General features: G+C 39.7%; 1 protein-coding gene across 2 annotated transcripts in view; it reads right to left on the reverse strand.

The window, feature by feature from the left end:
* DDX10 (DEAD-box helicase 10) overlaps window positions 1–18,615 on the reverse strand; it is a 245,624-nt gene extending 227,009 nt beyond the window's left edge. The window contains exons 1-6 of one of the 2 annotated variants that reach the window (XM_045556655.1): window positions 18,284–18,615; window positions 10,653–10,713; window positions 9,074–9,204; window positions 7,862–8,020; window positions 6,658–6,778; window positions 5,522–5,711 (exon numbers count right to left, since the gene is read on the reverse strand). In XM_045556655.1, coding sequence (XP_045412611.1) covers window positions 5,522–5,711; window positions 6,658–6,778; window positions 7,862–8,020; window positions 9,074–9,204; window positions 10,653–10,713; window positions 18,284–18,469 — 848 coding nt within the window. In that variant the 5' untranslated portion in view covers window positions 18,470–18,615. The remainder of the gene's footprint in view (window positions 1–5,521; window positions 5,712–6,657; window positions 6,779–7,861; window positions 8,021–9,073; window positions 9,205–10,652; window positions 10,714–18,283) is intronic. The other variant, XM_045556654.1, reaches the window with a different exon arrangement.
* Between the last annotated feature and the right edge of the window lie 2,759 nt (window positions 18,616–21,374).

Raw genomic sequence — 21,374 nt, forward strand, 5'->3', positions numbered from 1 at the left:
TCCTGGAGAGAGTTGGAACCCATTCTATTAAGTGAAGTATCCCAAGAATGGAAAAACCACATGTACTCACCAGCAAATTGGTTTCCCTGATCATCACCTAAGTGCACATTTGGGAATAACACCAATTGGGTATCGGACTGAGGTGGGGGCTGGGGGGAGGGGATGGGTGTATATCTACATGACGAGTGTGTTGCACACTGTCTGGGGAATGGACACGCTTGAAGCTCTGACTTGGGGGGATGGGCGGTACATGGGCAATATATATAACCTGAACTTTTGTACCCCCATAATAAGCTGAAATTAAAAAAAAAAAGATAGTAAAATAGTAAAAAGATTAGTGGACAAAAATGGATTTGGATGAAGAAGTAGAGCACAGTATTTTTAGGGCTGTGAAAATACTGTATAATACCATATAGTAGACACAAATTGTCCAAACCCATAGGATATACACCACTAAGAGTGAACCCTAATGTAAACCACAGACTTCAGGTGATAAGGCTGCATCAATGTCGGTTCATCCACTGCAGCAAATGTGCTACTCCAGTGGGGGTGTTGATAATGGGGAGGCTGTGCCTATGTGGGAACAGGGAGTATACGGGAAAGCTCTATACCTTCCTCTCAATTATGCTGTGAACCTAAAACTTCTCTAAAAGAATAGTCTTTAAAAAATAAATAGGTCATATCTATAGGAGTTTATGGAAAAACAGAATGAAGTTTTACAAAAGAAAACAAATGAGCCTAAATATGTACCAAGTTGATGGCGTAATGACAAAGGAATTATCTCAAAAGAATGTTACATCTTTACTGGGACAACTAAGGAAAAGAAATGCAGGAATCATTTTTTTTTTCTTTTAGGAATCAAACTTTTATAAGTAATCATTATTAGCAATGTTGGTATTTTCCTGAAACTATTATACATGTACTGACTGAAAAATGGAATAAAAGTCTTTAGGAATGAAAATGTTTGGCTTAAGAGGAGAAATACATGTGAAAACAATGAGGCTGAGTAAAAACCTTACTTATCCTTATAAATCCTAAATTTGATTTGTAAGCATCATTATGAACTCTCTCAAAAAGAAAGTCTGTCCACTGAAAAGCCTGACACGATGACCACCCCCACTAGCACTTCTTAGCATGTGGCCTTTAAATACTATATCCTGCTAAAAGGATTTTATAAGAGCTGGAAATATGTAAGATAAACCTAGAATACCAGAAAGCAAGGAGTCCAAAGACGACTGAGATGTGTCTTAAGGATCCAGGTAACAACTTGAAGTATCTCCTACTAGATAAGTCTGGGACAATGCAAGACAGTATTAAATATAATTTCTACTGATTGAAGGATGTAAAAAAAGTTTAAATTTATGAGTTAAATAGTATTAATTTATCATTAATTATCATCAAATCTGAGTTCATTTTGATAACCCAAAAACATTTTTTAAATAACCCACAAACACTGTTCACCTTTGGAAAATGCTAGGGAACCAACTCAGTCTTAAAGCTGATAAAAAGAGTAAAGCATTGCTGATTCTGGTATTCTGGCTTTCCAGAAGAACCATATCTCAGATAATCACGTAGTTCATACAGGAAAGCTGTTTAATATGAAAGTATCTAAACTAGTGAAAAAATGATAGAATTAAAATATAATTTTGTAAATCCTAACGAAATAATGGAGCCCAGCAATAATTTCCATCAGCTGCCAAAATGAAAAGGTTAAAAAGCTAGTGGTTCCTGCCATAAAGAAGCTGCTCATATCAGATTAACCCTTTAACCTAGAACATCAACCATAAAAGTTGGGATAAATTTTAAAAACCACAAAGATTAAAGACATCAGAGAGCAGCCATGGCAACCTGGACTGCAAGTGCTAAAGGAGAAAATGGAAATGCCCTAAGGCAACCCCTATATTAACCTCACTTCCCCCACCCCAAATCATCTCCTTATTGCAAGACAGGAGAGAAAAAAAGTGGTAGCCTTAAGGCTAAACATGTCACTCCCAGATCCCAGAGCCCAGGAAAACTGAATCTTAAAATGTTTCAACAATTTACCCTTAAGGAGTATACCAACTCCTAGACTGAGCACATACAAGGCAAAACGAGGAGAAACAAAAAGCAATGACTGGGAAGCTACAGAACTAAGCAGAGATTCTGGCAGTCTCACAATGGTATGAGGTTCAGAGCCTGGCATGGTAGAAGGTCTCTGGTAGATATCCCAGTCTTACACTGGAGACCTTGAGAAGGGCTATGCCCTAATGTGTCAGGGCTATACCCCAAATCTAGGGGCAAAACAGAAACAGTACAGCCCTAATATCTATTCACCAGACTAGACCAGATCAAACTAACCTGAACTTATGACATTTGCCTGCCAAGGAAAAAAAAAAATTATTTTCAAAGGTCAAAGGAACAAGAGAGCTTTCAGATGACTTTAAAAGAAATAACAGAACCTGGCATACAACAGATGTCTCTGAAAAGAAAAAACTGCCAAGATAGCCTTCAAAAAAAAAAAAAAAAAAAATGAAAGAAAGAAAAGTCAAAAAGTCAAAACAGAATGTCTTACTAACAAACATGCACTAAAGAAATTTTTAAGCAAAAGAAACATTCTTAGATGTAAGCATGACAATGTAAGAATAATATCTGGATAAGTCTAAATGTTGATGTTTCAAACAGTAAGTGACTTAAGGGGCTTAAAATATGGGTGGAATTAAAATACTTGATAATGAAGAACAAGGCTAGGAAGAAGTAAAGGGAACTAAGTAATAATAGGTAAATTAAGTGTCAAAAGCAATTATCATACCAGATAAAAACAATATGCTACTCACAAACACAAATCTAAAAACATAGGATAAAAAACAACGTAGAAAGTAAAATGGGCCGGGCGCGGTGGCTCACGCCTATAATCCTAGCACGCCTGTAATCCTAGCACTCCGGGAGGCCGAGGCGGGAGGATCGCTCAAGGTCAGGAGTTTGAGACCAGCCTGAGCAAGAGCAAGACCCCGTCTCTACTAAAAATAGAAAGAAATTATCTGGACAACTAAAAATATATAGAAAAAAATTAGCCGGGCATGATGGCACATGGCTGTAGTCCCAGCTACTGGGGAGGCTGAGGCAGAAGGATCACTTGAGCCCAGGAGTTTGAGGTTGCTATGAGCCAGCCTGATGTCACGGCACGCTAGCCCGGTCAACAGAGTGAGACTCTGTCTCAAAAAAAAAAAAAAAAAAAAAGAAAGTTAAACGATGAGAAAAAATTCACTGTGCAAACACTGACCAAATAAAGTTGCTATACAGAGACTAATACCAAAGTAGACTTACAGGCAAAAAGTATTAGTAAAGATAAAACATTTTATAAGTATTAATGTTTCAAATTAATAGATGTAATGCTATATTTGTGTGTACCTAATAATATAAGCTCATAATATTTCAGATTTAAAATTTGTTATAATTCACCACAGATTTCAACTTATAGTCATTGGAAAACAGCAAAGTCACTATGGCCCAAAAGCACATTTTTTCAAAAATAAAATTAGAAGTATCAGTTGTTTACATATAGCAACATAAAGAAAACACTGGCATACTTTCTCTAAGTACTCTCTGACTTACAACTTCAGAAAGATCTAAACTTTAATTTCCAAGTCCTTCACAATTTGAGAGTAGATATTCTCTAACACGTTAAAATATTCTTGATTATAATGTCTCTTGGTGTATTAACCACACTGATAATATTGCCTTTTCCCCTTTAGCAACTTGACATTAAACAAAATTCCTAAGAGCATGTGCTTTTTTATAATGTCTCCTGTGAATTTGGAATTACAGAGTACTCCAGCCATCATCATATAACCTGCAGTTTTGTAAATTATGTCACTACATGTCTGCCTAAAATTTTCTGAAAGCCACGTTTTTACAAGTGATGTAACTGGTTTTCAAAAATTATTTGTGAAATATCAAAGTTTTTGCATTCAGTCTTTTCTAAAACTTTGTGATCTACAAATAACCAACTCTTGTCTACAAAAATTGGCGATAGTGAAAATATGTATAATTACTTTACATAAGTTATGAAGGGTCTTACAGACCATCTAATAAAAAGTTTAAGTCTAATGAATTTAGAAAATACACAGGAGGCAAACAGCAAAAAGGAAAAAATAAAACCAAAAAACCTGGACAGTCTTTACATTATCAAAAGTTTCAACAGCTGTCTCAACACAACTTTTAACAGACCAATGTCTACTCTATAGTAAGCCAAGGAAAAAACTATACCTCAAAGTATCTCTTGCTATTCCAGTCCCAAGTTCTTGATAACTGAGTATTGGTAACTTTGGCTATCTCCAAAGTTTACCACCCATGAGGATCACCTAGAAGCATAGTTTGGCCTCTCTTCCCCGCCTCAGGTTTTTAATCCTAGATAGCTTTTGAACAAGGTCAAGGTGGGCCTCAATACCCATATTTTCTATATTTAAAGATTTTCCATTGTTATGACAATTCATTTTCCAAATCTATTTAGACTAACATTTCATAGCAAGAAGAAATTAAAGTCTTAAGATATAAATAACAGTAGAATTGAATTCATATTGATATCTTCAACACAGAATCCAACTTACATTCACTGGAAGACACTTCTCTAGAAAGTCTGCAGGGATTCATACCAAATATATATACTTCCAATTGCCAGACCAAAATACAATTTAAAACATATTTCCTCAACCATTTGCATATCACAAACATACACCTTTAACACACACTCTACTCTCCAGTTTTAAGTGAAACCAGGACAAATAACACTAACTGGAATTTTAAACAGAAAATTATGTTGCTAAATATTAATGCATTTGATAAAAATGTGTTCCAGACCACATCAGTACTGCATAATCCTACTAAAGAGAATAATTCTGTACCCAGATAATTTTGATAAATGTAGCAAGCTATATTCCACCTTCCACCGCTTTGGACAATCACAATGTCCATGAAACAGTAAAGGCTCTGAGAAATAAAAGTAAACTGTTTCACTTTGACTCAACATTTGCTGTTTATCTCATCCCTTCTCCCCTCATTATGGAAAGGTAGTTGGTGAATGGTAAAATATCGGTTAACAACTTATGGAAAAATATTTGTCCCCCACACCACATTTTGGGAAATGCATTATTCTGACATTTAAAAGTATATCCAGAATTTGAGTAATTTTAACTGCTATGTTTACTATGCTTTGCACATCCAGTAACACAAAGATTCGTATTTCTCAGAAAATATAAATGTAAAATGACGAGTGCGTTGCACACCCTCTGGGGAATGGTCATGCTTGAAGGTGCAGACCCGGGGAGGTGGGGGGGGGGAAGGGATGGAGGTATGACTATATGATGAGTGCCAGGCACACTGTCTGGAGAATGAGAACGGACGCGCCTGGGACTCTGACTCGGGGGGATGGGCGGGACATGGACAATGTATATGACCTGAACTTATGTACCCCCATGATGAGCTGAAATAAAAAAAAAAAAAAAAAAAAAGAATATTGATTTTGATTGAATAAAAGAGTACATACCTATATTTTGCTCTTTCATGGACCCAGACATATTCAGGGTCTTTCAAACTCAAGCGTGCAAGGTCCTTTACAGATTTGGTTTGTGTTGCTGAAAATAGTAAAGTCTGACGTTTCTTGGGGAGATTTTCAATAATCGCATTCATGGTATCAGCAAAGCCCATATCCAAGATTCTATCTGCTTCATCAAGAACTAAAAAAGGAAAATGCAATGAACTACTATACATTAGACTAAATGCAATGTGGTATCCTGGATTGGATCCTAAGACAGAAAAAAGACAATAGTGGGAAAACTGGTAAAACCTCAATGTAGCCTGGAATTTATACAATGTACCAATGTTAATCTTAGCTTTGAGAAAGGTACCATAGTTATGTAAGACATTAACATTGGGGAAACTGAGTGAAGGATATACAGGAACTCTATCACTGCGATTTTTCTATAAATCAAAAATATCCAAAAATACAGTTGATTTAAAAATACATATTAGATAGTATCACCAAGCCAAAAAAGAAAAAGTTCATTGAAAAGATGTCAATTTGACCTTTCAAAGTTATCAGAAGTGAACATTACTTACTTAGAGAAGTCTCAGCAATGGGGTAGACAGGGTGGCTCACACCTGTAATCCCAGCACTTTGGGAGGCTGAGGTGGGAAGAATGCTTAAAGGCCAGGAGTTCAAGACCAGCCTGAGGAAAAGCAAGACCCTGTCTCTACAAAAAATAAGAAAATTATAGGGGCGTGGTGGCACACACCTGTAGTCCCAGCTACTTCGGGAATCTGAGGCAAGAGGAACACTTGAACCCAGGAGTTTGAGGTTGCAGTGGGCTATGATCACACCACTGCACTCTAGCCTCTAGCCCCAGAGATAGAGCAAGACCTTGTCTCAAAACAAAAAAAAAAAGTCTTCATGCCTAATACTAAAGTGCCTAATTTCATATATAAGAGTACATATGTTCTTTTGATTAAAAAAAGACAGGCTAGTTGTATTCTCCAGGTTTAGAGCCCAAATGCCAAAAAAATTCAAGTTATTTCTCAGTTTTAAATCATAACATTTATCCAACATAAAATTTCTATCATTAAAATTTATGAGGGCTCTCTCCCAAGTCTGAACTTTTTTCATTAGAAATTCATTAGACTCACCTAACATTTGGAGATTAGTAGCATGAAAAGATATTGTTTCATCCATGTGTTGAAGAAGCCGACCTGGTGTGCACACGAGTATATTTATGTTGTTGATCCTCTCAGCCTCATGTTTCAGATCCTGAAAACAGTTGTTTCTTTTAATTATAGACACATCATTCTGAGCAGCCTGTGTACCAAAACTATAAAAACCATTTGCATGTGGCATATCATAGCAGTTTAGATACTCCTGGAAATAGACATAACTTCTCCCTTCAATATCTGCAGCATATCCAAATTCCTGTTATAAATAACAGAAATTTCTGTTATCCAAATGTTATAAATAAATTCTTTAAGTGAAGACAAAGAGCTCAGAGTTCTTCTATAATTCTTAATCATATCCAGGATTTTGAGGCCAAGAAAAAATAATCACATGAATGCTCCAAGTCATGAAATTTCCTATTGGGTATGTCAGAACTGACTTAAAAACTGGAATTACTCCCATTCTTTAAGTCAGGATCCAGGGACATTGAATAGACTTTGACACCACTCACTGCACTTTGTGGACTGAAAAAGAGCACTAAGCCCTCTACATTTTAGAGCTACTCTCCTTCAGAACTGTAGAATGTTGTTAACTGTTAAGCTGGGTGACAAGTACATGAGCTTTGTGATACTGCTCTTTCTTTTGTGTATGTTTGCTTAGAAATTCAAGAAGTATTTATCCTCAAAGTATAGAGAAGGCTCTAGCAGACAAAGGCATTCCAGATGTACTACACTATAAGGCACAACAAAAGTTGAACAGTAGGTCTTATAACCTAAAATAAAAATTCCTCAAAACAATCTACCTTCCTCTCTTCTGCTGCTGACATAGCAATGTTCTGGATTATTCAACCTCTTAAGATACCTTACTAGAAGGTACTAACTAGTTCTCATACTGAAATGTTGTATTTCCCAATGAATATTAATGAATAGGTTTACAGGATAATTAGAGCAAATCTGTCTGAGAGCCTAATCAATTCAGATACCCTGATAAAAACAGACTTTCTGGTCCAACAAAATTGGCAATCAGACTCTAGGTGACAGTGACCACAGCAAGGTGCTACCACTCCATGAGGCCCTGTCTAGGAGGTCAGTTTGTTTAAATGAAGTCACCACTCCTTCCCCTTGTCAACTGCCATAGTACTCCAAAATAGGTTAAAGGAGGAGGAAGGACAAAAGAGCACACCTTTCCACCAATGATGAGAGCAGCTGAAAAGTCATGATTTTTTCCTACTTTTCGGAGAACTTCAAAGGTCTGATAGGCTAGTTCTCTCGTAGGTGATATTATCAGAACTCCCAGGCCATCTGTTGAGGTCCACTGCAGACGATATAAGGCTTCCAACACCTCAAAAAAAAACAGCAAAGTCATGTTAAGTCCTTAGAGAAGTCAGCTTTTTGACCTGCATCTAAAACTTGCCCCTCCAAATCAAAGGAACTTTCCGAGCAGAAGGCATACCACTCAAGTTTTATCCAAACCAAAAGAAGAAATTTTGTTTTTCTTCTATCCATCAGAATCATCTACCCCCAACTCAGAGGGAAGGAAAAAGCAGCCCCATAATAGTTCAGCTGCTGCCAGAGCCATGCAATCAGAAGACTGGCTATCGTGAAAGGTATGTACAGCCCACAGATTAAAATGGAAAAATATTTATCATTTTCTGAATAGCTACATTAAAATAAAGTTTCATCTATATAGCTGCTATACTTATATAGTGACTGAATTCTCTAGTTGTAGAGAGACATTGCTTTAAAAAAAAAAAAGGAAAAAAGCACTAGGAATTAAGAGAAAAGTAATTCTGCAATATTTGGAACAAAAGCTAAAATGAGATTTTTCTGAGACAATTATTTTGTAGGAATGAAAAATTAAGAGATCAACTGCATAACTGAGATGTTAGTGAACCTCTAAGAAGCTCTACTGTTTTACTACTGTAAAAGACAGGTAGCAATGTCCCAGAAAATTCACCAAATGCCCAAAGCTCCTTAAACTGAGCATATTTCAGCTTTATACTAAACAGGGAGCAAGTATCATATAAATGGCACTGGCAAGCTCACAAGGGTGAGAGCAGAAACATCTTCCCACCAGCCCTACTACAGGGAAGAACCATTCTGACCTACCACACTGGAGAATCCCACTTCCATCAGATTGTAATGACTTGTCAAGGCACAATCATTCATTCAGTAAGTTACTGAGTGCCTGCCACATGCAAAGCACTGTGCTAGGACCTGGGGAATATGGTACAGAATGAAACAGAGGTGGTTCCTGTGTAATAAAGCTTGCATTCTATCTAGGGAAATCTAACATGAAAACAACTCTTTTTATAATTTATTATTTGCATCTAGGCATGGGATGTTATAAAATTATATAATAGAGAATCTGAACCAATATGAATAATATACTTACTGGAACAAGGAACGCCAAAGTCTTGCCAGATCCAGTTTTGGCAGCTCCAAGTACATCTTTACCCTGCAAAGCCAATCCAATGGTCTGCTTCTGTATCTCAGTTACCAAACGGTACTGGGCTTCTTGCAAACCTGACAAAGTGGAGGGGAGAATGATACTTTAGAAAATCCCCGCAGGATAGTGTTTCAGGCTGAGTTGTGTCCTCCCCAAAATTCCTATGTTGAAGTCCTAACCCCCAGTACCTCAGACTATATTTGGAGACAAGGCCTTTGAAAGAGGTGATTAAGTTAAAGGGAGTCCCTTAGGGTGGGCTCAATCCAACACAACTGGTGTCTTTGTAAGAAAGAACTTGAACAAAGACACACCAAGGGTACACATGCACAGAGGAACTAATGTGTGAAGAGGCAGCAAGTTACTATATGATCCAGCCATCCCACCCCAGGGTATATATTCAAAGGATATGAAATCAGCATGCTGAAGAGCTACCTGCACTTCATGTTCATTGCAGTATTATTCACAATAGGCAACATATGACATCAACCTAACTATTCATCAATGGATGAATAAAGAAAATGTGGTATATATACACAACAAATTATTATTCAGTCTTTCAAAAGGAAATCCTGTCATTTGCAACAACACGAATGAACCTGGAGGACATGGTGTTAAAGTGAAATAAGCCAGGAACAGCAGCACAAATAACCACATGATCTCACTTATATGTAGAATCTAAAAAATGGGAATTCATAGAAGCAGGGATAGAACGGTGGTTACCAGAGGCTGGGAGGGAGGGGAGGTTGGGAAGATGTTTGTCAAACGATAGAAAATATCAGTTAGGAGGAATAAGTTCAGGAAATATATTGTATATCCTGGTGACTATAGTTAATTACAATATATTGTATACTTGAAAATCACTAGGAGTTGATTTTAAGTGTTCTTACCACAAAAAAGTATGAGGTAATACACTGTATACATGTTAATTATGTTCCATGTTAATTAGCTTAATTTAGCTGTTCCGCAATGTATATATATTTCAAAGCATGTCATACCATAAATATATACAATTTGTATTTATCAAAAAAAAAAAAAAAAAAAGGCAGCAAGAGGGTGGCCATCCACAAGCCAAGGAGAGAGGCCTAGAAGCTTCTCTCATGGCCCCGAGAGAAAACCAACCCGGCCAGTCCCTTGATCAGGGACTTCCAGCCTCCAGAACTGTAAGAGAATAAGTTTCTTTTATTTAAGCCATGCAGTCTGGTATTTTGTTATGGCAGCCCTACCAAACAAATATAAGCAAAAATATACTTTTGTTTGCTCCCTTATTTTAACTAACACAGTTAGATTTCATTTTAATTATTCAGTGGCTCCTGGAATCTTGTGCTTTTTTAACTAATATTCTTTAGCCACTCCAGATAGAATAAGAATGACAAATTGTTAGATGCAAATATTACTTATATTTGTTGGTCTCATGATATCAAAATTTATCAAAATTAGATTTTTCAGGTTAAACTTTAAATCTTCTCCCACTTATCAAAAGTGCCAAGAAATCCAATAACACGTCCCAAAATCACCACATACCTACCTTTCAATGTTTTTTTGGACAAGGGGAAATCTGAAAATCTTGTAATTTCATTCACATTTATCTGAAAAAGAAGGAAAAAAGGGAACACTGAAATATGACAAAATAACCTACTGGATAGGATAATTCCTTTGTTTCACAATAAAACCATTTTTTCTCTATACCATACTGCCTAGCTCATCCTTCATACTGTGGGATTGAATTCAATCATCACTTCTAATTAAAAGCTATCATTCCTTCTGAAAGGAAATATGCCTTGAAAAAGCTGTCCTAAATCAAATATAAATTTGTAACCACTTCAGTTGATAAGAAAAATTCACTCAACACACACACAAGACGCACATTACGACCTTGAACATTCTTTATCTCCAAAATGTTAACACAGTCATGGCCAACCACATCAATTTTAGGAGGAAAATTTACTTTCAATCATCCTTCAAGGGATATCAGTTTAAGAAAAAAGGGACAAAATGACTATAAAACACAGACCACAATGACAATAGTTCTATATACACAACTTGGAGAAAAGATTGAAACTAGTCGGAGAAATGTATCATGTTAGCACAAACCTTTCAAAGATTTAACCATAAATCAGTGGCCTATGAAATCTAACCTACGAACTATTCATTTGGGGGTATAAAGAGGGGTATTATTTCAAAAATAATCAGGGGGAAATGTCTATCATGCTTTGAAGCCATAATAAGTAACATTTTGCTCTTTAACTTTACATTATTCAAATGTTCACTACAGATGTTCTTTATTAGCATAAACCCAATTTTCCGAATTTCCCTTCAGCTGCTTAGGGGAATTATTTTATTACAGATGCTGAATGCAGGAAGAACTCTGCTCAGATCTGGGAACATGCTGCCAAATTATTCATGATTCACAAAAGGGAAAAGCTGCATTTGTAAGGTTCATTTATTTAAATTACACTCTAGGCAGTAAAGAGACGACAGTTGTATTTCATTTTACAATCTACATATCATCTGTCCCAGGATTCTTAAAGTAGCCCAGGCAGGGTTACTCTCTGAACTCAAATACTGAGAGCTCAGATATGAAAACATTATCTTAATCCCTGTGAATCATTACAGATATCATTGGAGAGGAGGCAGAATCAGTGTACTAGCATTAGAAGAATGGTTTATCCAAATAACATCCTGTCCCAGCAAGGAACCTCACATAGAAGATAATCTTCCAAACAGGACATTAAAGTTAGGTATGGTACACTCTTGCACTTGTGGTATTGTCAGCTAACAAGCTATTTTCACAGGGAATGGAGTGCCCACAGTAGACCAACAACACGCTCTTCAATCTCCAGCCAGAGACACAGCACAGGCAAGGTTGGCTGCAAATCTTTCTGAAGTCTGTTAGCCTCCTAGAGGGAGATTTAGAAGAATGAAACCGTTCCAGCACCCTACCATCAACCATTACAATGTAAAACTATACGCCATAGTCTTAACAAGAGGCCAAAGAAAGAAAAGGAAGTTTTGATTCTGCTGATGCTCTAGAACAGGGGTCAGCAAACTGCTGCCTACAGGCCAAATCCAACTTGCTGCCTGTTTTTGTAAAGTTTTACTACAGTACAGCTACAACCATTCATTTACATATTGTGTACGCAGTTGTGACAGAGACTGCAGGGCCTATAAAGCCTAATGTTGACTGTTGGGCCCTTTACATAAAGTTTGCTGACCTCACTCTGGAATGTTCTCAGTTACATTCCAAGGAATACTTAGCCACGGCAGAAGGCTATGGTTCCTGCAAAGAAAATAACACTCCTTCTCCTTCCCTTCATTCCTTTCTTAGAAAAAAAAAAAAATCATTTCTGTCTCCACAATCCTCATAACTCCCTCTAAAATCTCTGTAATCATTCTTCTGAACTCAGAGAACAGATATTTCAGGGATGGTCTTTATTAAGGGCTTCCCAATGGTGGTGGAAAAGTTAGAAGGGGCAGAGGGAGAACAGGGTGAGTTATCACTTAACCACCCTCTTATACTTCTTACAACTCTGATAATACCTATTTCTCACTAAAGTGAATAATGCCCGGAAAAAAAACGTATAAAAATTCATAGAATGCAATCAAGAGAAGAAAAGCTACCTGCCTCAAATCACTCCAGGCCAAATGTTGATTAAAAAAGAGATTAGAATGCAGAGTTTCTATGTAGTACAGCTGATGAATCCCAGGTGCAGAGAGTTTGAGTCACTCAGCAATAGGGAGAACAGTTGCTGAACTAAAACAAACAGCTCAACATTTCTCACTAAACCTCAATCCCCAGTTCTCCATCAGCCCCTCCAACGCACACACACCCCGCCCCAAAGTGATGGCCTTGGAAATAAACCACACAGACCTCCTGCTGCAAACAGCATAACTGATGGACCGTGCTAGAGATCACCCCTACAAATCCACCATGAAAAAAGCAAGTTTCCCCTAGGTTACTCCCAGTCAATGGCTGAGCTCAGCGGCAGTGCTATTACAGGCCTGGGGTTCCTCCCCCAGACAACTTTGGAACAAGGACTCCCCCTCAGCCTGAGACTCTTCCTACCTGCTCCTCATTCCCTCCTCCTCTCCTTTCCCTCAGCCTTCACAGACATTTCCCCCAATAAAGCTCCAATTCACACAATCCCATCTTGGCATCTGCTTCTCAGAGGACCCAAGACCCAGACTTTACCAATAGTCTTCTACCTAGTCTCTTAGCCTCCAAAAATTTTACGGCTTAGATATAGTCTCTAACTGCCCCCAGAGACATCTCATTGCTTCCAGATAAAGTCTCTGAGCACACCCTTTGTGAAAATTTCCTACTGTCACTGTAACAAATTGCCAAAAACAGTGGCTTAAACCAACACAAATTTATTAACCTTACAGTTCTGGAAGCCAGAAGTCCAAAATGGTTTTCACTTACTAAAATCAAGGTGTCGGCAGAGTTGCATTCCTTCTGGTGACTCTAGGGGAGAGTCCGTTTCCTTGCCTTTTCCAGCTTCTGGAGGCTGCTCACATTCCTTGGTTATGGCCCCCCAACTTTTTTTTTTTTTTTTTTTTTTTTTTTTGAGTCTTGCTCTGTTGCCCAGGCCAGTAGTGCATAGCTTTCATGGCTCACTGCAACCTCAAACTCCTGGGCTCAAGTGATCCTCCTGCTTCAGCCTTCTGAGGAGCTGGGACTAGAGGTGTGTGCCATCATACCTGGCTAATTTTTTTTTTTTTTTTTTTGTAGAGACAGGAGTCTCACTATGTTGCTCAGGCTGGTCTCGAACTCCCAATCTTCCTACCTTGGCCTCCCAAAGGGTTACAGGCATGAGCCACTGCACCCGGCCCCCACTTCCATCTTTAAAGCCGACAACAGACTTCAAGTCTCTCACATCACTCTGACACTGACTCTTCTGCCCCTCTCTTCCGCATTTAAGTACCCTTGTGACTACATTGGGCCCACCTGGATAAGCCAAGCTACTCACCCTACTTTAGCGTCAGCTGATTAGCAACCTTAATTAGCCTCTTTATCTACCATATTCACAGGTTCCAGGGATTAGGTTGCAGTCATCTTTAGGAAGCTATTATTCTGCCTGCCACAGCTTCCAAAGTCACTCGCAGTCTACCTCCAACCCCAGCAGATACTAACTCAGGAACACATGCAACACTCCAAGGACCATTTCCTCCCTTGAAGAACACCAAGCATTTTCATATCTCATGTTGCTCTTTCCACCTAGAATGTCCTCGTCAATCTTTTCCATGTGGTGAACTCATCAATCAAGAACTAGCTCCACTCATGGCTACCACAAACTACTGGACAGTTTGTATACTACACAAAAACATCTTCTAAGGCTGAAGTGCTGGGATCTGAAGTCCAGCCCACATTCACCTCCCCAAGCCAAGCCCCAGGCTGCAATCACCAGGAAAAAGGGTAGCATGCCCAGAGGAAGCATGTTTTTCTAATCATCTGGCCAGAAGGAGCTCAGCAGAGGACAATTCAACCTTTTTCCTTCTAATTACACCATCTTCTACCTCCACAGCATGAGTTACGTGTTACATATTTACTATTTACTACTATAACATTTTGTACATACTATTAACATTTGCCAAAAATGCATCAACCCCACCCCACCTCCATCACAGTTCCCAAGGGACCTGGACATGTATTTTTCCCATGTATATTTACACAGGCCTTAACAAGTGCCTGTCCAATTATTTCAAAATGTTTCTGAATCAACTTGCTCAGTATTTCACCAGTGAGGCTACTGAACATCACCTATGTACCATGGCTCTGTAATAAAAAATTTCATGCACAAACGCTACCACCTGAGGAGCCACACAGGGACGGCCTGCACCTTGGTTACCTGGAGAATAACAAATCTGTTATTCAAACAATTGTGTCCTTGTATTGTTAGCCCTGGCAATTGATTTCTCACTGCATTTATTTCTTGACCAAATCTTAAGAAAATATTTCTAAAAAGGAAAAGAAAGAAAGAAACCAGAACAATGCATAGGGGGATAAAAGCTGCTCCTTCAACTCAATGAGAAGATTGGGATTTAAACATTTGTTTAACTGGCTGGGAGTGGTGGCTCATGCCTGTTAATCCCAGTACTTTGGGAGGCCAAGGAAGGAAGATCACTTGAGACCTGGAGTTGGAGACCAGCCTGAGTAACATTCCAAGACCCCATCTCTACACAAAAAAATTTAAGAATTAGCTGGGCATGGTGGCATATACCCATAGTCCTAGCTACTTGGGAAGCTGAGGCAGGAGTATTGTTTGAGCCCAGTAATTCAAGGTTACAGTGAGCTACAATAGGGCCACTGCACTCCAGCCTGGGTGACAGAGCAAGACCCTGTCTCTTAAGGAAAAAAGAAGTGTTTGTTTAACAAATGCAGCACAGTAAAGCGCTGGTGTCAGACTATGTGGGTTAGAACTCCTTTTTCACTTACTAGCTGTTAACTTTGCTCAAATTATTTAACCTTCCTGTGCCTTAAAGTTTCCTCACCTGTGTAGTGGGAACAATTTCACAGGGTTGTTTGTTGTGAGGATATAGCAAGTCAACACGCATAAAAGTTTGATAAGTATTAGTAATTACTACTGAAACAGGAGACCAAAAAAAAAAAAAAATGAACCAATGCTACCAACTGGAGCAAAGCCATCTGTAAAAGGTCTAGTCTTACAGCAAACAACATCTAAACACTGACTGAGTACCGACTCAAGGACAAGCACTGTACTACCAGACTCCTGGGAGAGCAAGATGAGTATTATCACTGGTGCTAACTTTGAGAGGTTCATGGTCTAGGACAATTAACAAAGAAGTTAAATAAAGAAGCCAATCATCACAGCCAGGTGGTAAATGCTGTAATAAAGGTATCTACAAAATGCTACGGATGCACAGCAGTCCTGACTCTACCTAGGGAGATTATGAAGAGAAGTTTGAGCTAAATCTTAAAGGACCTGTACATGTCCTTAGGGTGTGGAGGATGGGTACACTCACTGCAAGCAGTGGAAACATCAAGTGCCAGGAGGAGAAGCACAAGGAGCATGGCCAATTCACAAAACTACAAGTCATTCCTTCATATATGCCAATCATGTACTGCTTGGTCTACATACATCATCTCATTTGAGCTTTACAACACCATGTGTGGTTAATAATCTGTTTGTTGAATGAGGAAACAGACTTAGGTTAAGAAACTTGGCTAGTCAATACCTGAACTGAGTGAGATTTAAACCAGGTCTGTTTCACGACAAATATCTTACTCTTACAGTAGACAAACATGTTGACCCACTGTGTTTGACAATTTTCCTGAAAGTAACTGTGAGCCAAGGAAGGGTCTTAATCAGGAGTAAAATGATTGGATTTTCATCTTGGAAAGAATCATTCTACCAGAGGTACACAGGATAAATTAGAAAGGTATAAAGGCCAAATCCCATCAGCCACCTGCTTCACTAATTAAAGTTTTACTGGAACACAATACCCATTCATTTCAGTATTTCTACAGTGGCTTTTGTGTTACAAGGGCACAGTTGAGCAGTTCCACTCTGATGACTACAAAGCTGAAAACATTCAGTGATCATTTACAGAAAAAGTTTGCTGACCCCTGTGGTAAGCAATAGGTACTATAGTAATCCAGGCAAGAGATGAAGGGGCCTGAACTAAGGCACAGCAGCAGGGATAGATAAGCACTTGAGAAATTTAATCAGCAGAAAAGATCACCAGTGTGACCAAATGGATGGAAGAGTGGGTAAGAGAGAAGTGCCCAGGACTCTTCCTGGGTTTCTAGCTTGACAGGCTGCTTAGATGGTGGAACTAGGATGTAGCAGCCTAAAAAATGGTCTCTAAATATGTCCATGCCCTATCCCCTGGAACCTATGAATGTTACCATATCTTATATGGCAGAAGTGACTTTGCAGATGTAATTAAAGATTTTGAGATACAGACATTATCCTGAATTATCTGGGTGGGCCCTAAATGCATTTGCAAGTGTCTTTAAAAGAAGGGCAGAGGTAAACTGACACAGAACAGGAGAAGGCAACATGTCCAAGGAGGCAGAAATCAGAGTTATGCACCCACACACCGAGGAATGCCAGCAGCCTTGAGAAGCCAGAAGCAGCAAAGAACATTCTCCCTTAGAGCCTCTGAAAGGAGGATGGCCCTGCTGACACCTTGATTTTTGCCCAAACTTATTTCAAGCCTCCAGAACTATGAGAGAAAAATTTCTACTGTTTTTTTAAGCCACCTAGTTTGTGGTAATTTGTTGTTACAATGGCAACTTTAGTCACAGGAATGTTCCACCCATTAAATCCCTGAGTATACTGCACTAGATGGGGGCAGAGAAGTTGAATAGGTTGGGTGAAGACCAAAAGACATGGGATTTATGGGAAAGGAGAAGGAGAGAAACTGACAGACCTGGGGAGGGGGGTAGATCAAGAGGTCAAAGTGATAACTACAAGGATACATCTGGGAACATCAGCTACAATGTGGGGATGATAGAGAACAAAAATAGACCAGCAGTCTAGCTTTTCCAAACCAATTCTTCATGGGGGCATGAAGCATATGGAGAAAATGAGATGGTCACAGGAAATAAGATGGATGATGGTGTTGAGGGATGCAGTCTGGCTTAATGGTTAAAAGCAACGAGTTTAGAATTAGAAAGACATGGGTCTAGGTTCCAATTCCACACCACTTACCAAGTGTGAGAGATTCAGACAAGTTTCTCATCCTCTCGGAACCTCAATTTTCTCATCCCTAAAATGGGATTATTAAGATCCATACCTTAAATCAAGTCAAATGTAATGTAAAGCACAAATTAATGTAAAGCACATGATGAGTGCTTAAAAATGTAGATTTCGTTATTACCATTACTGTCGTATTACAACGATGAATATTACTGTAACTATCACAGCATCAATCTGCCTACCCTTAGGTACTCCACTGCATTTCCATGATTTTTTTCCAGAACAGTGGGGTGAGCAGAAGAGTGGCCAGCACGGTGCAGAGACTTGGGTTGTGGCAGGCGGTGACACTTCCCACCCCACTCCCTTCACCAGCCCGGTGGACTAAAGGCACGCTCCCCAGGGATAGGTCCGCCCCTCCCTTCTGAACCCCACCGCCGCAGTGACCCGCTGCCCCGCTGTTGACCCGACCCGCGCCCCCTCCCCAGCGCCTCACCTTCTCATAGTTCTGCATGAGGCGGCTGATACCCTCGCGCTCCACTTGCCACTCGGGTTTCTTCAGTTGCTTCCTCAACTGCTTCTTTTGGCTCTGCCTGTGCCTGTGTTTTTTCTTCCAGCGATTGAAGCTCCGCACTGGATCGGGTCGGGCTCCCGAACCCCGAGAGTCAACAGTTTTGCCCATCGTGGCGGCAGCCGCACTCCAGATCGCAACCAAACACAAGAAGCTGAAGACCAGGCTCGCGGAACCAGCGTGGGGAAAGGGCAGCGGAGCGCATGCGCGAATTCCAGAGCCCGCCCCCGAAGCTTTTGAAACCGGGGCACGAGCCAATGACGACAGGGAAAAAGCGAGCGGTGATTGGAGATTTAGCTTCCGCAGGGAGGGGCAGTGTCGGGAAACGGGGGCGGGGCGGGCGGAGGAAGAGGGCGTGCTGAGCGCCCTTTGGAGCACGCCGGCTCTTTAAAAGGACGCATGCGCACTGGTTGCTGTTACTATGGTGACGTCTTACGCTGAACGTTTAAGGGCTGTTACACTTTGGCCCTGGGTTCTACTTTGCAAATCGTTCGCGAGAGCGCACGTACAAACCTAACAATCTATGAGTTATAATTATGATTCTCGTTTTGCACATTTCGGCCCAGGGAGCCGAAAGATTTGCCCCAAATCGAACAGCTGGTTAATGACTTCTTATTTTATTTCCGTCCTCTGCAGTGTACGTCCCTAGGAATTAAAGTGAATATATTCTTATTATGCCCCTCTGAGCTTCATTTTCCTCTGGATCCCTCAGACTCTAGCTGCAGCAGTAAGGGACCTGAGGGAGAGTCTAATTGAACTTGCCTTAAAATGCTGTTATGAAGACAAAATGATACGTTATTTGCAAATTGGCCATTTAAGTGAATTGGCTTTTAATTAATTAGGGTTTTTTTACACGTTTACCTAGAGCCTCCGCAGGTACACACGGGATGGGGAGGTGGGAGAGCTCAGTTCTGGCAATGGGAATTGGGGAACTGGGTTAAAATTTCACGTAAAGAGTGGCCCTCAAATTCCCTTTCCAACCCCACAGACCCAGATCACTACCTCCAACTCTATGCACATCCCCCAAACAGGAGATGGCTGATTAGGAAGTGGGAAGGAGGTAGGAGGTGAACTGGAGAATTTCCACATTCAGGGACACTAGATGAGGTGGAGAGTAAAGCTCAATAAGAAGAGATTATATAAAAGTATATATACATCCTCAGAAAATTAAAAATAGAACTACCATATGAGCTAGCAATTCGACTTCTGAGCACATGCCCAAAAGAATTGAAAGCAGGGTCTCAAAGAGATATTCATTTGGATACCCTTGTTCATTCCAGCACTATTCACAATTGCTAAAAGGCAGAAGCAACCTCAGTGTCTGTAGACTGATGAATATCGGATAAGCAAAACATGGTAATATACATAATATGGAATATTATTCAGCCTTAAAAAAGAAGGAAATTCTGACACACACTACAACATTGGTAAACCTGGAGAACATTATGCTAAGTGACATAAGCCAGTCACAAAAGGACAAGTAGTACTTTTATGAGGTAGAGTTGTCAAAATCATAAAAGAAAATAGAAGGGGTGGTTGCCAGTGGCTGGGCATAGGGGGGAATTGGGAGTTACAGTTCAATCAGCGCAGAGTTTCAGTTTTGCAAGATGAACAGAGTTCTGGAGGTTAGTTACACAACATTAAGTTGCAGGCATTAAGTGTGAATGTACTTAATGCCACTGATTATATACTTAAAAATGGTTAAAATAGTAAATTTTATGCTACGTGTACTTTACCACATATGTATACATATGTTAACTAACCCGCAAGGAGGGTTCCCTTTGGTTGCTCACCCCACAGGAAGTCAATTACTGAGACAAGGATCGTCAAGGAAGAAAGATTTGTTATGGAGGATGTGTGAACTGGGAGGTGGGAGGAATGGACTGCCCTCCCCAACAAACAGGGTCAGGGGGTTTTCTGGGGCTGGATTGACTAATGCATGAAATGAGTGAGCATCATTACATGTTTGGAACAGAGTGCAGGGCACCCAAGCACAGTGAGAAATCATGTTAGTACATACATCGCATGATCAAAAAATGATGGATAAGTCTCTCCCAGGGCAGGGATTTTAGTAGTATAATGGGCTAGGTAGGGAACCTGAGGTCTCAAGGCCACATGTGGCCCTCCAGATCCCCAAGTGCGGTCCCTCGACCAAATGAATCCAAACTTCACAGAACAAATCCCTTGATTAAAAGGATTTGTTCTGGAAAAGTTGGATTCAATCAAAAAGCTGCATTCAAGGATCCAGAAGGCCACATGTGGCCCCAAGGCCTCAGGTTCCCCGCTTCTTTCAGCCTTGTGTGCAGGCAGAATGCAAGGAGTAGGTTGTTCAACTGGTCCTTGGGCATGATCTGGGGTGGGGCATCACTTATCTTGTCTTCTCTGGACAAACAGGAAGTATAAGGCTTTGTAGTTATCTCATGGCTGTAAGGAGGTTTGCTGTTTCTGGGGAAAAAAATTCAAAAGGGAATCCATCAGTGCGACAGAAAGTTACAAAGTTCTGGTCAGCAAATTTTACTGGCCTAGGAATTTGAAACATAAGAGAACTATAAAAAGCTGGTTTTTGCTAATGGAATCAGTTATGCATACAGAACAATGAGGCCCTCGCCTGTAACTCACTCTCCTAAAACTGAAGCAGCCAGACATATGTGTACCCCAAGCAAGAAACTGGAACATTCATCTCTAGGGAAACTGAACGCCCAGGAGAAAGACCTCCATATAATACAGTTAGGCAGCTGCAAAAAAAAAATGGCAAGTCTCCAACCTCCCCCTCACTCTTCAGTGAAACTTATCAGTTAATAAGCCTTCCAATTCACTTGTTTTTAATCAGCCTTACTCTTAAATACAAACAAATAACCAAAAACCACCAAACACTTGAGGAAATCCTTTAACTTAAAAGTTTTAAACCAATGCAGAAAGCAAAAGAAATCTTAAAAAAAATCATTATTCATATTTTTAGAAAGATAAGGCATTATATCCAAGAAATAAAAACAAAGAATACTCAGAGAACAAAATA

The sequence above is a fragment of the Lemur catta genome, chromosome 7, assembly GCF_020740605.2.
Source record: "Lemur catta isolate mLemCat1 chromosome 7, mLemCat1.pri, whole genome shotgun sequence".
In the NCBI taxonomy this organism is placed as follows: domain Eukaryota; kingdom Metazoa; phylum Chordata; class Mammalia; order Primates; family Lemuridae; genus Lemur; species Lemur catta.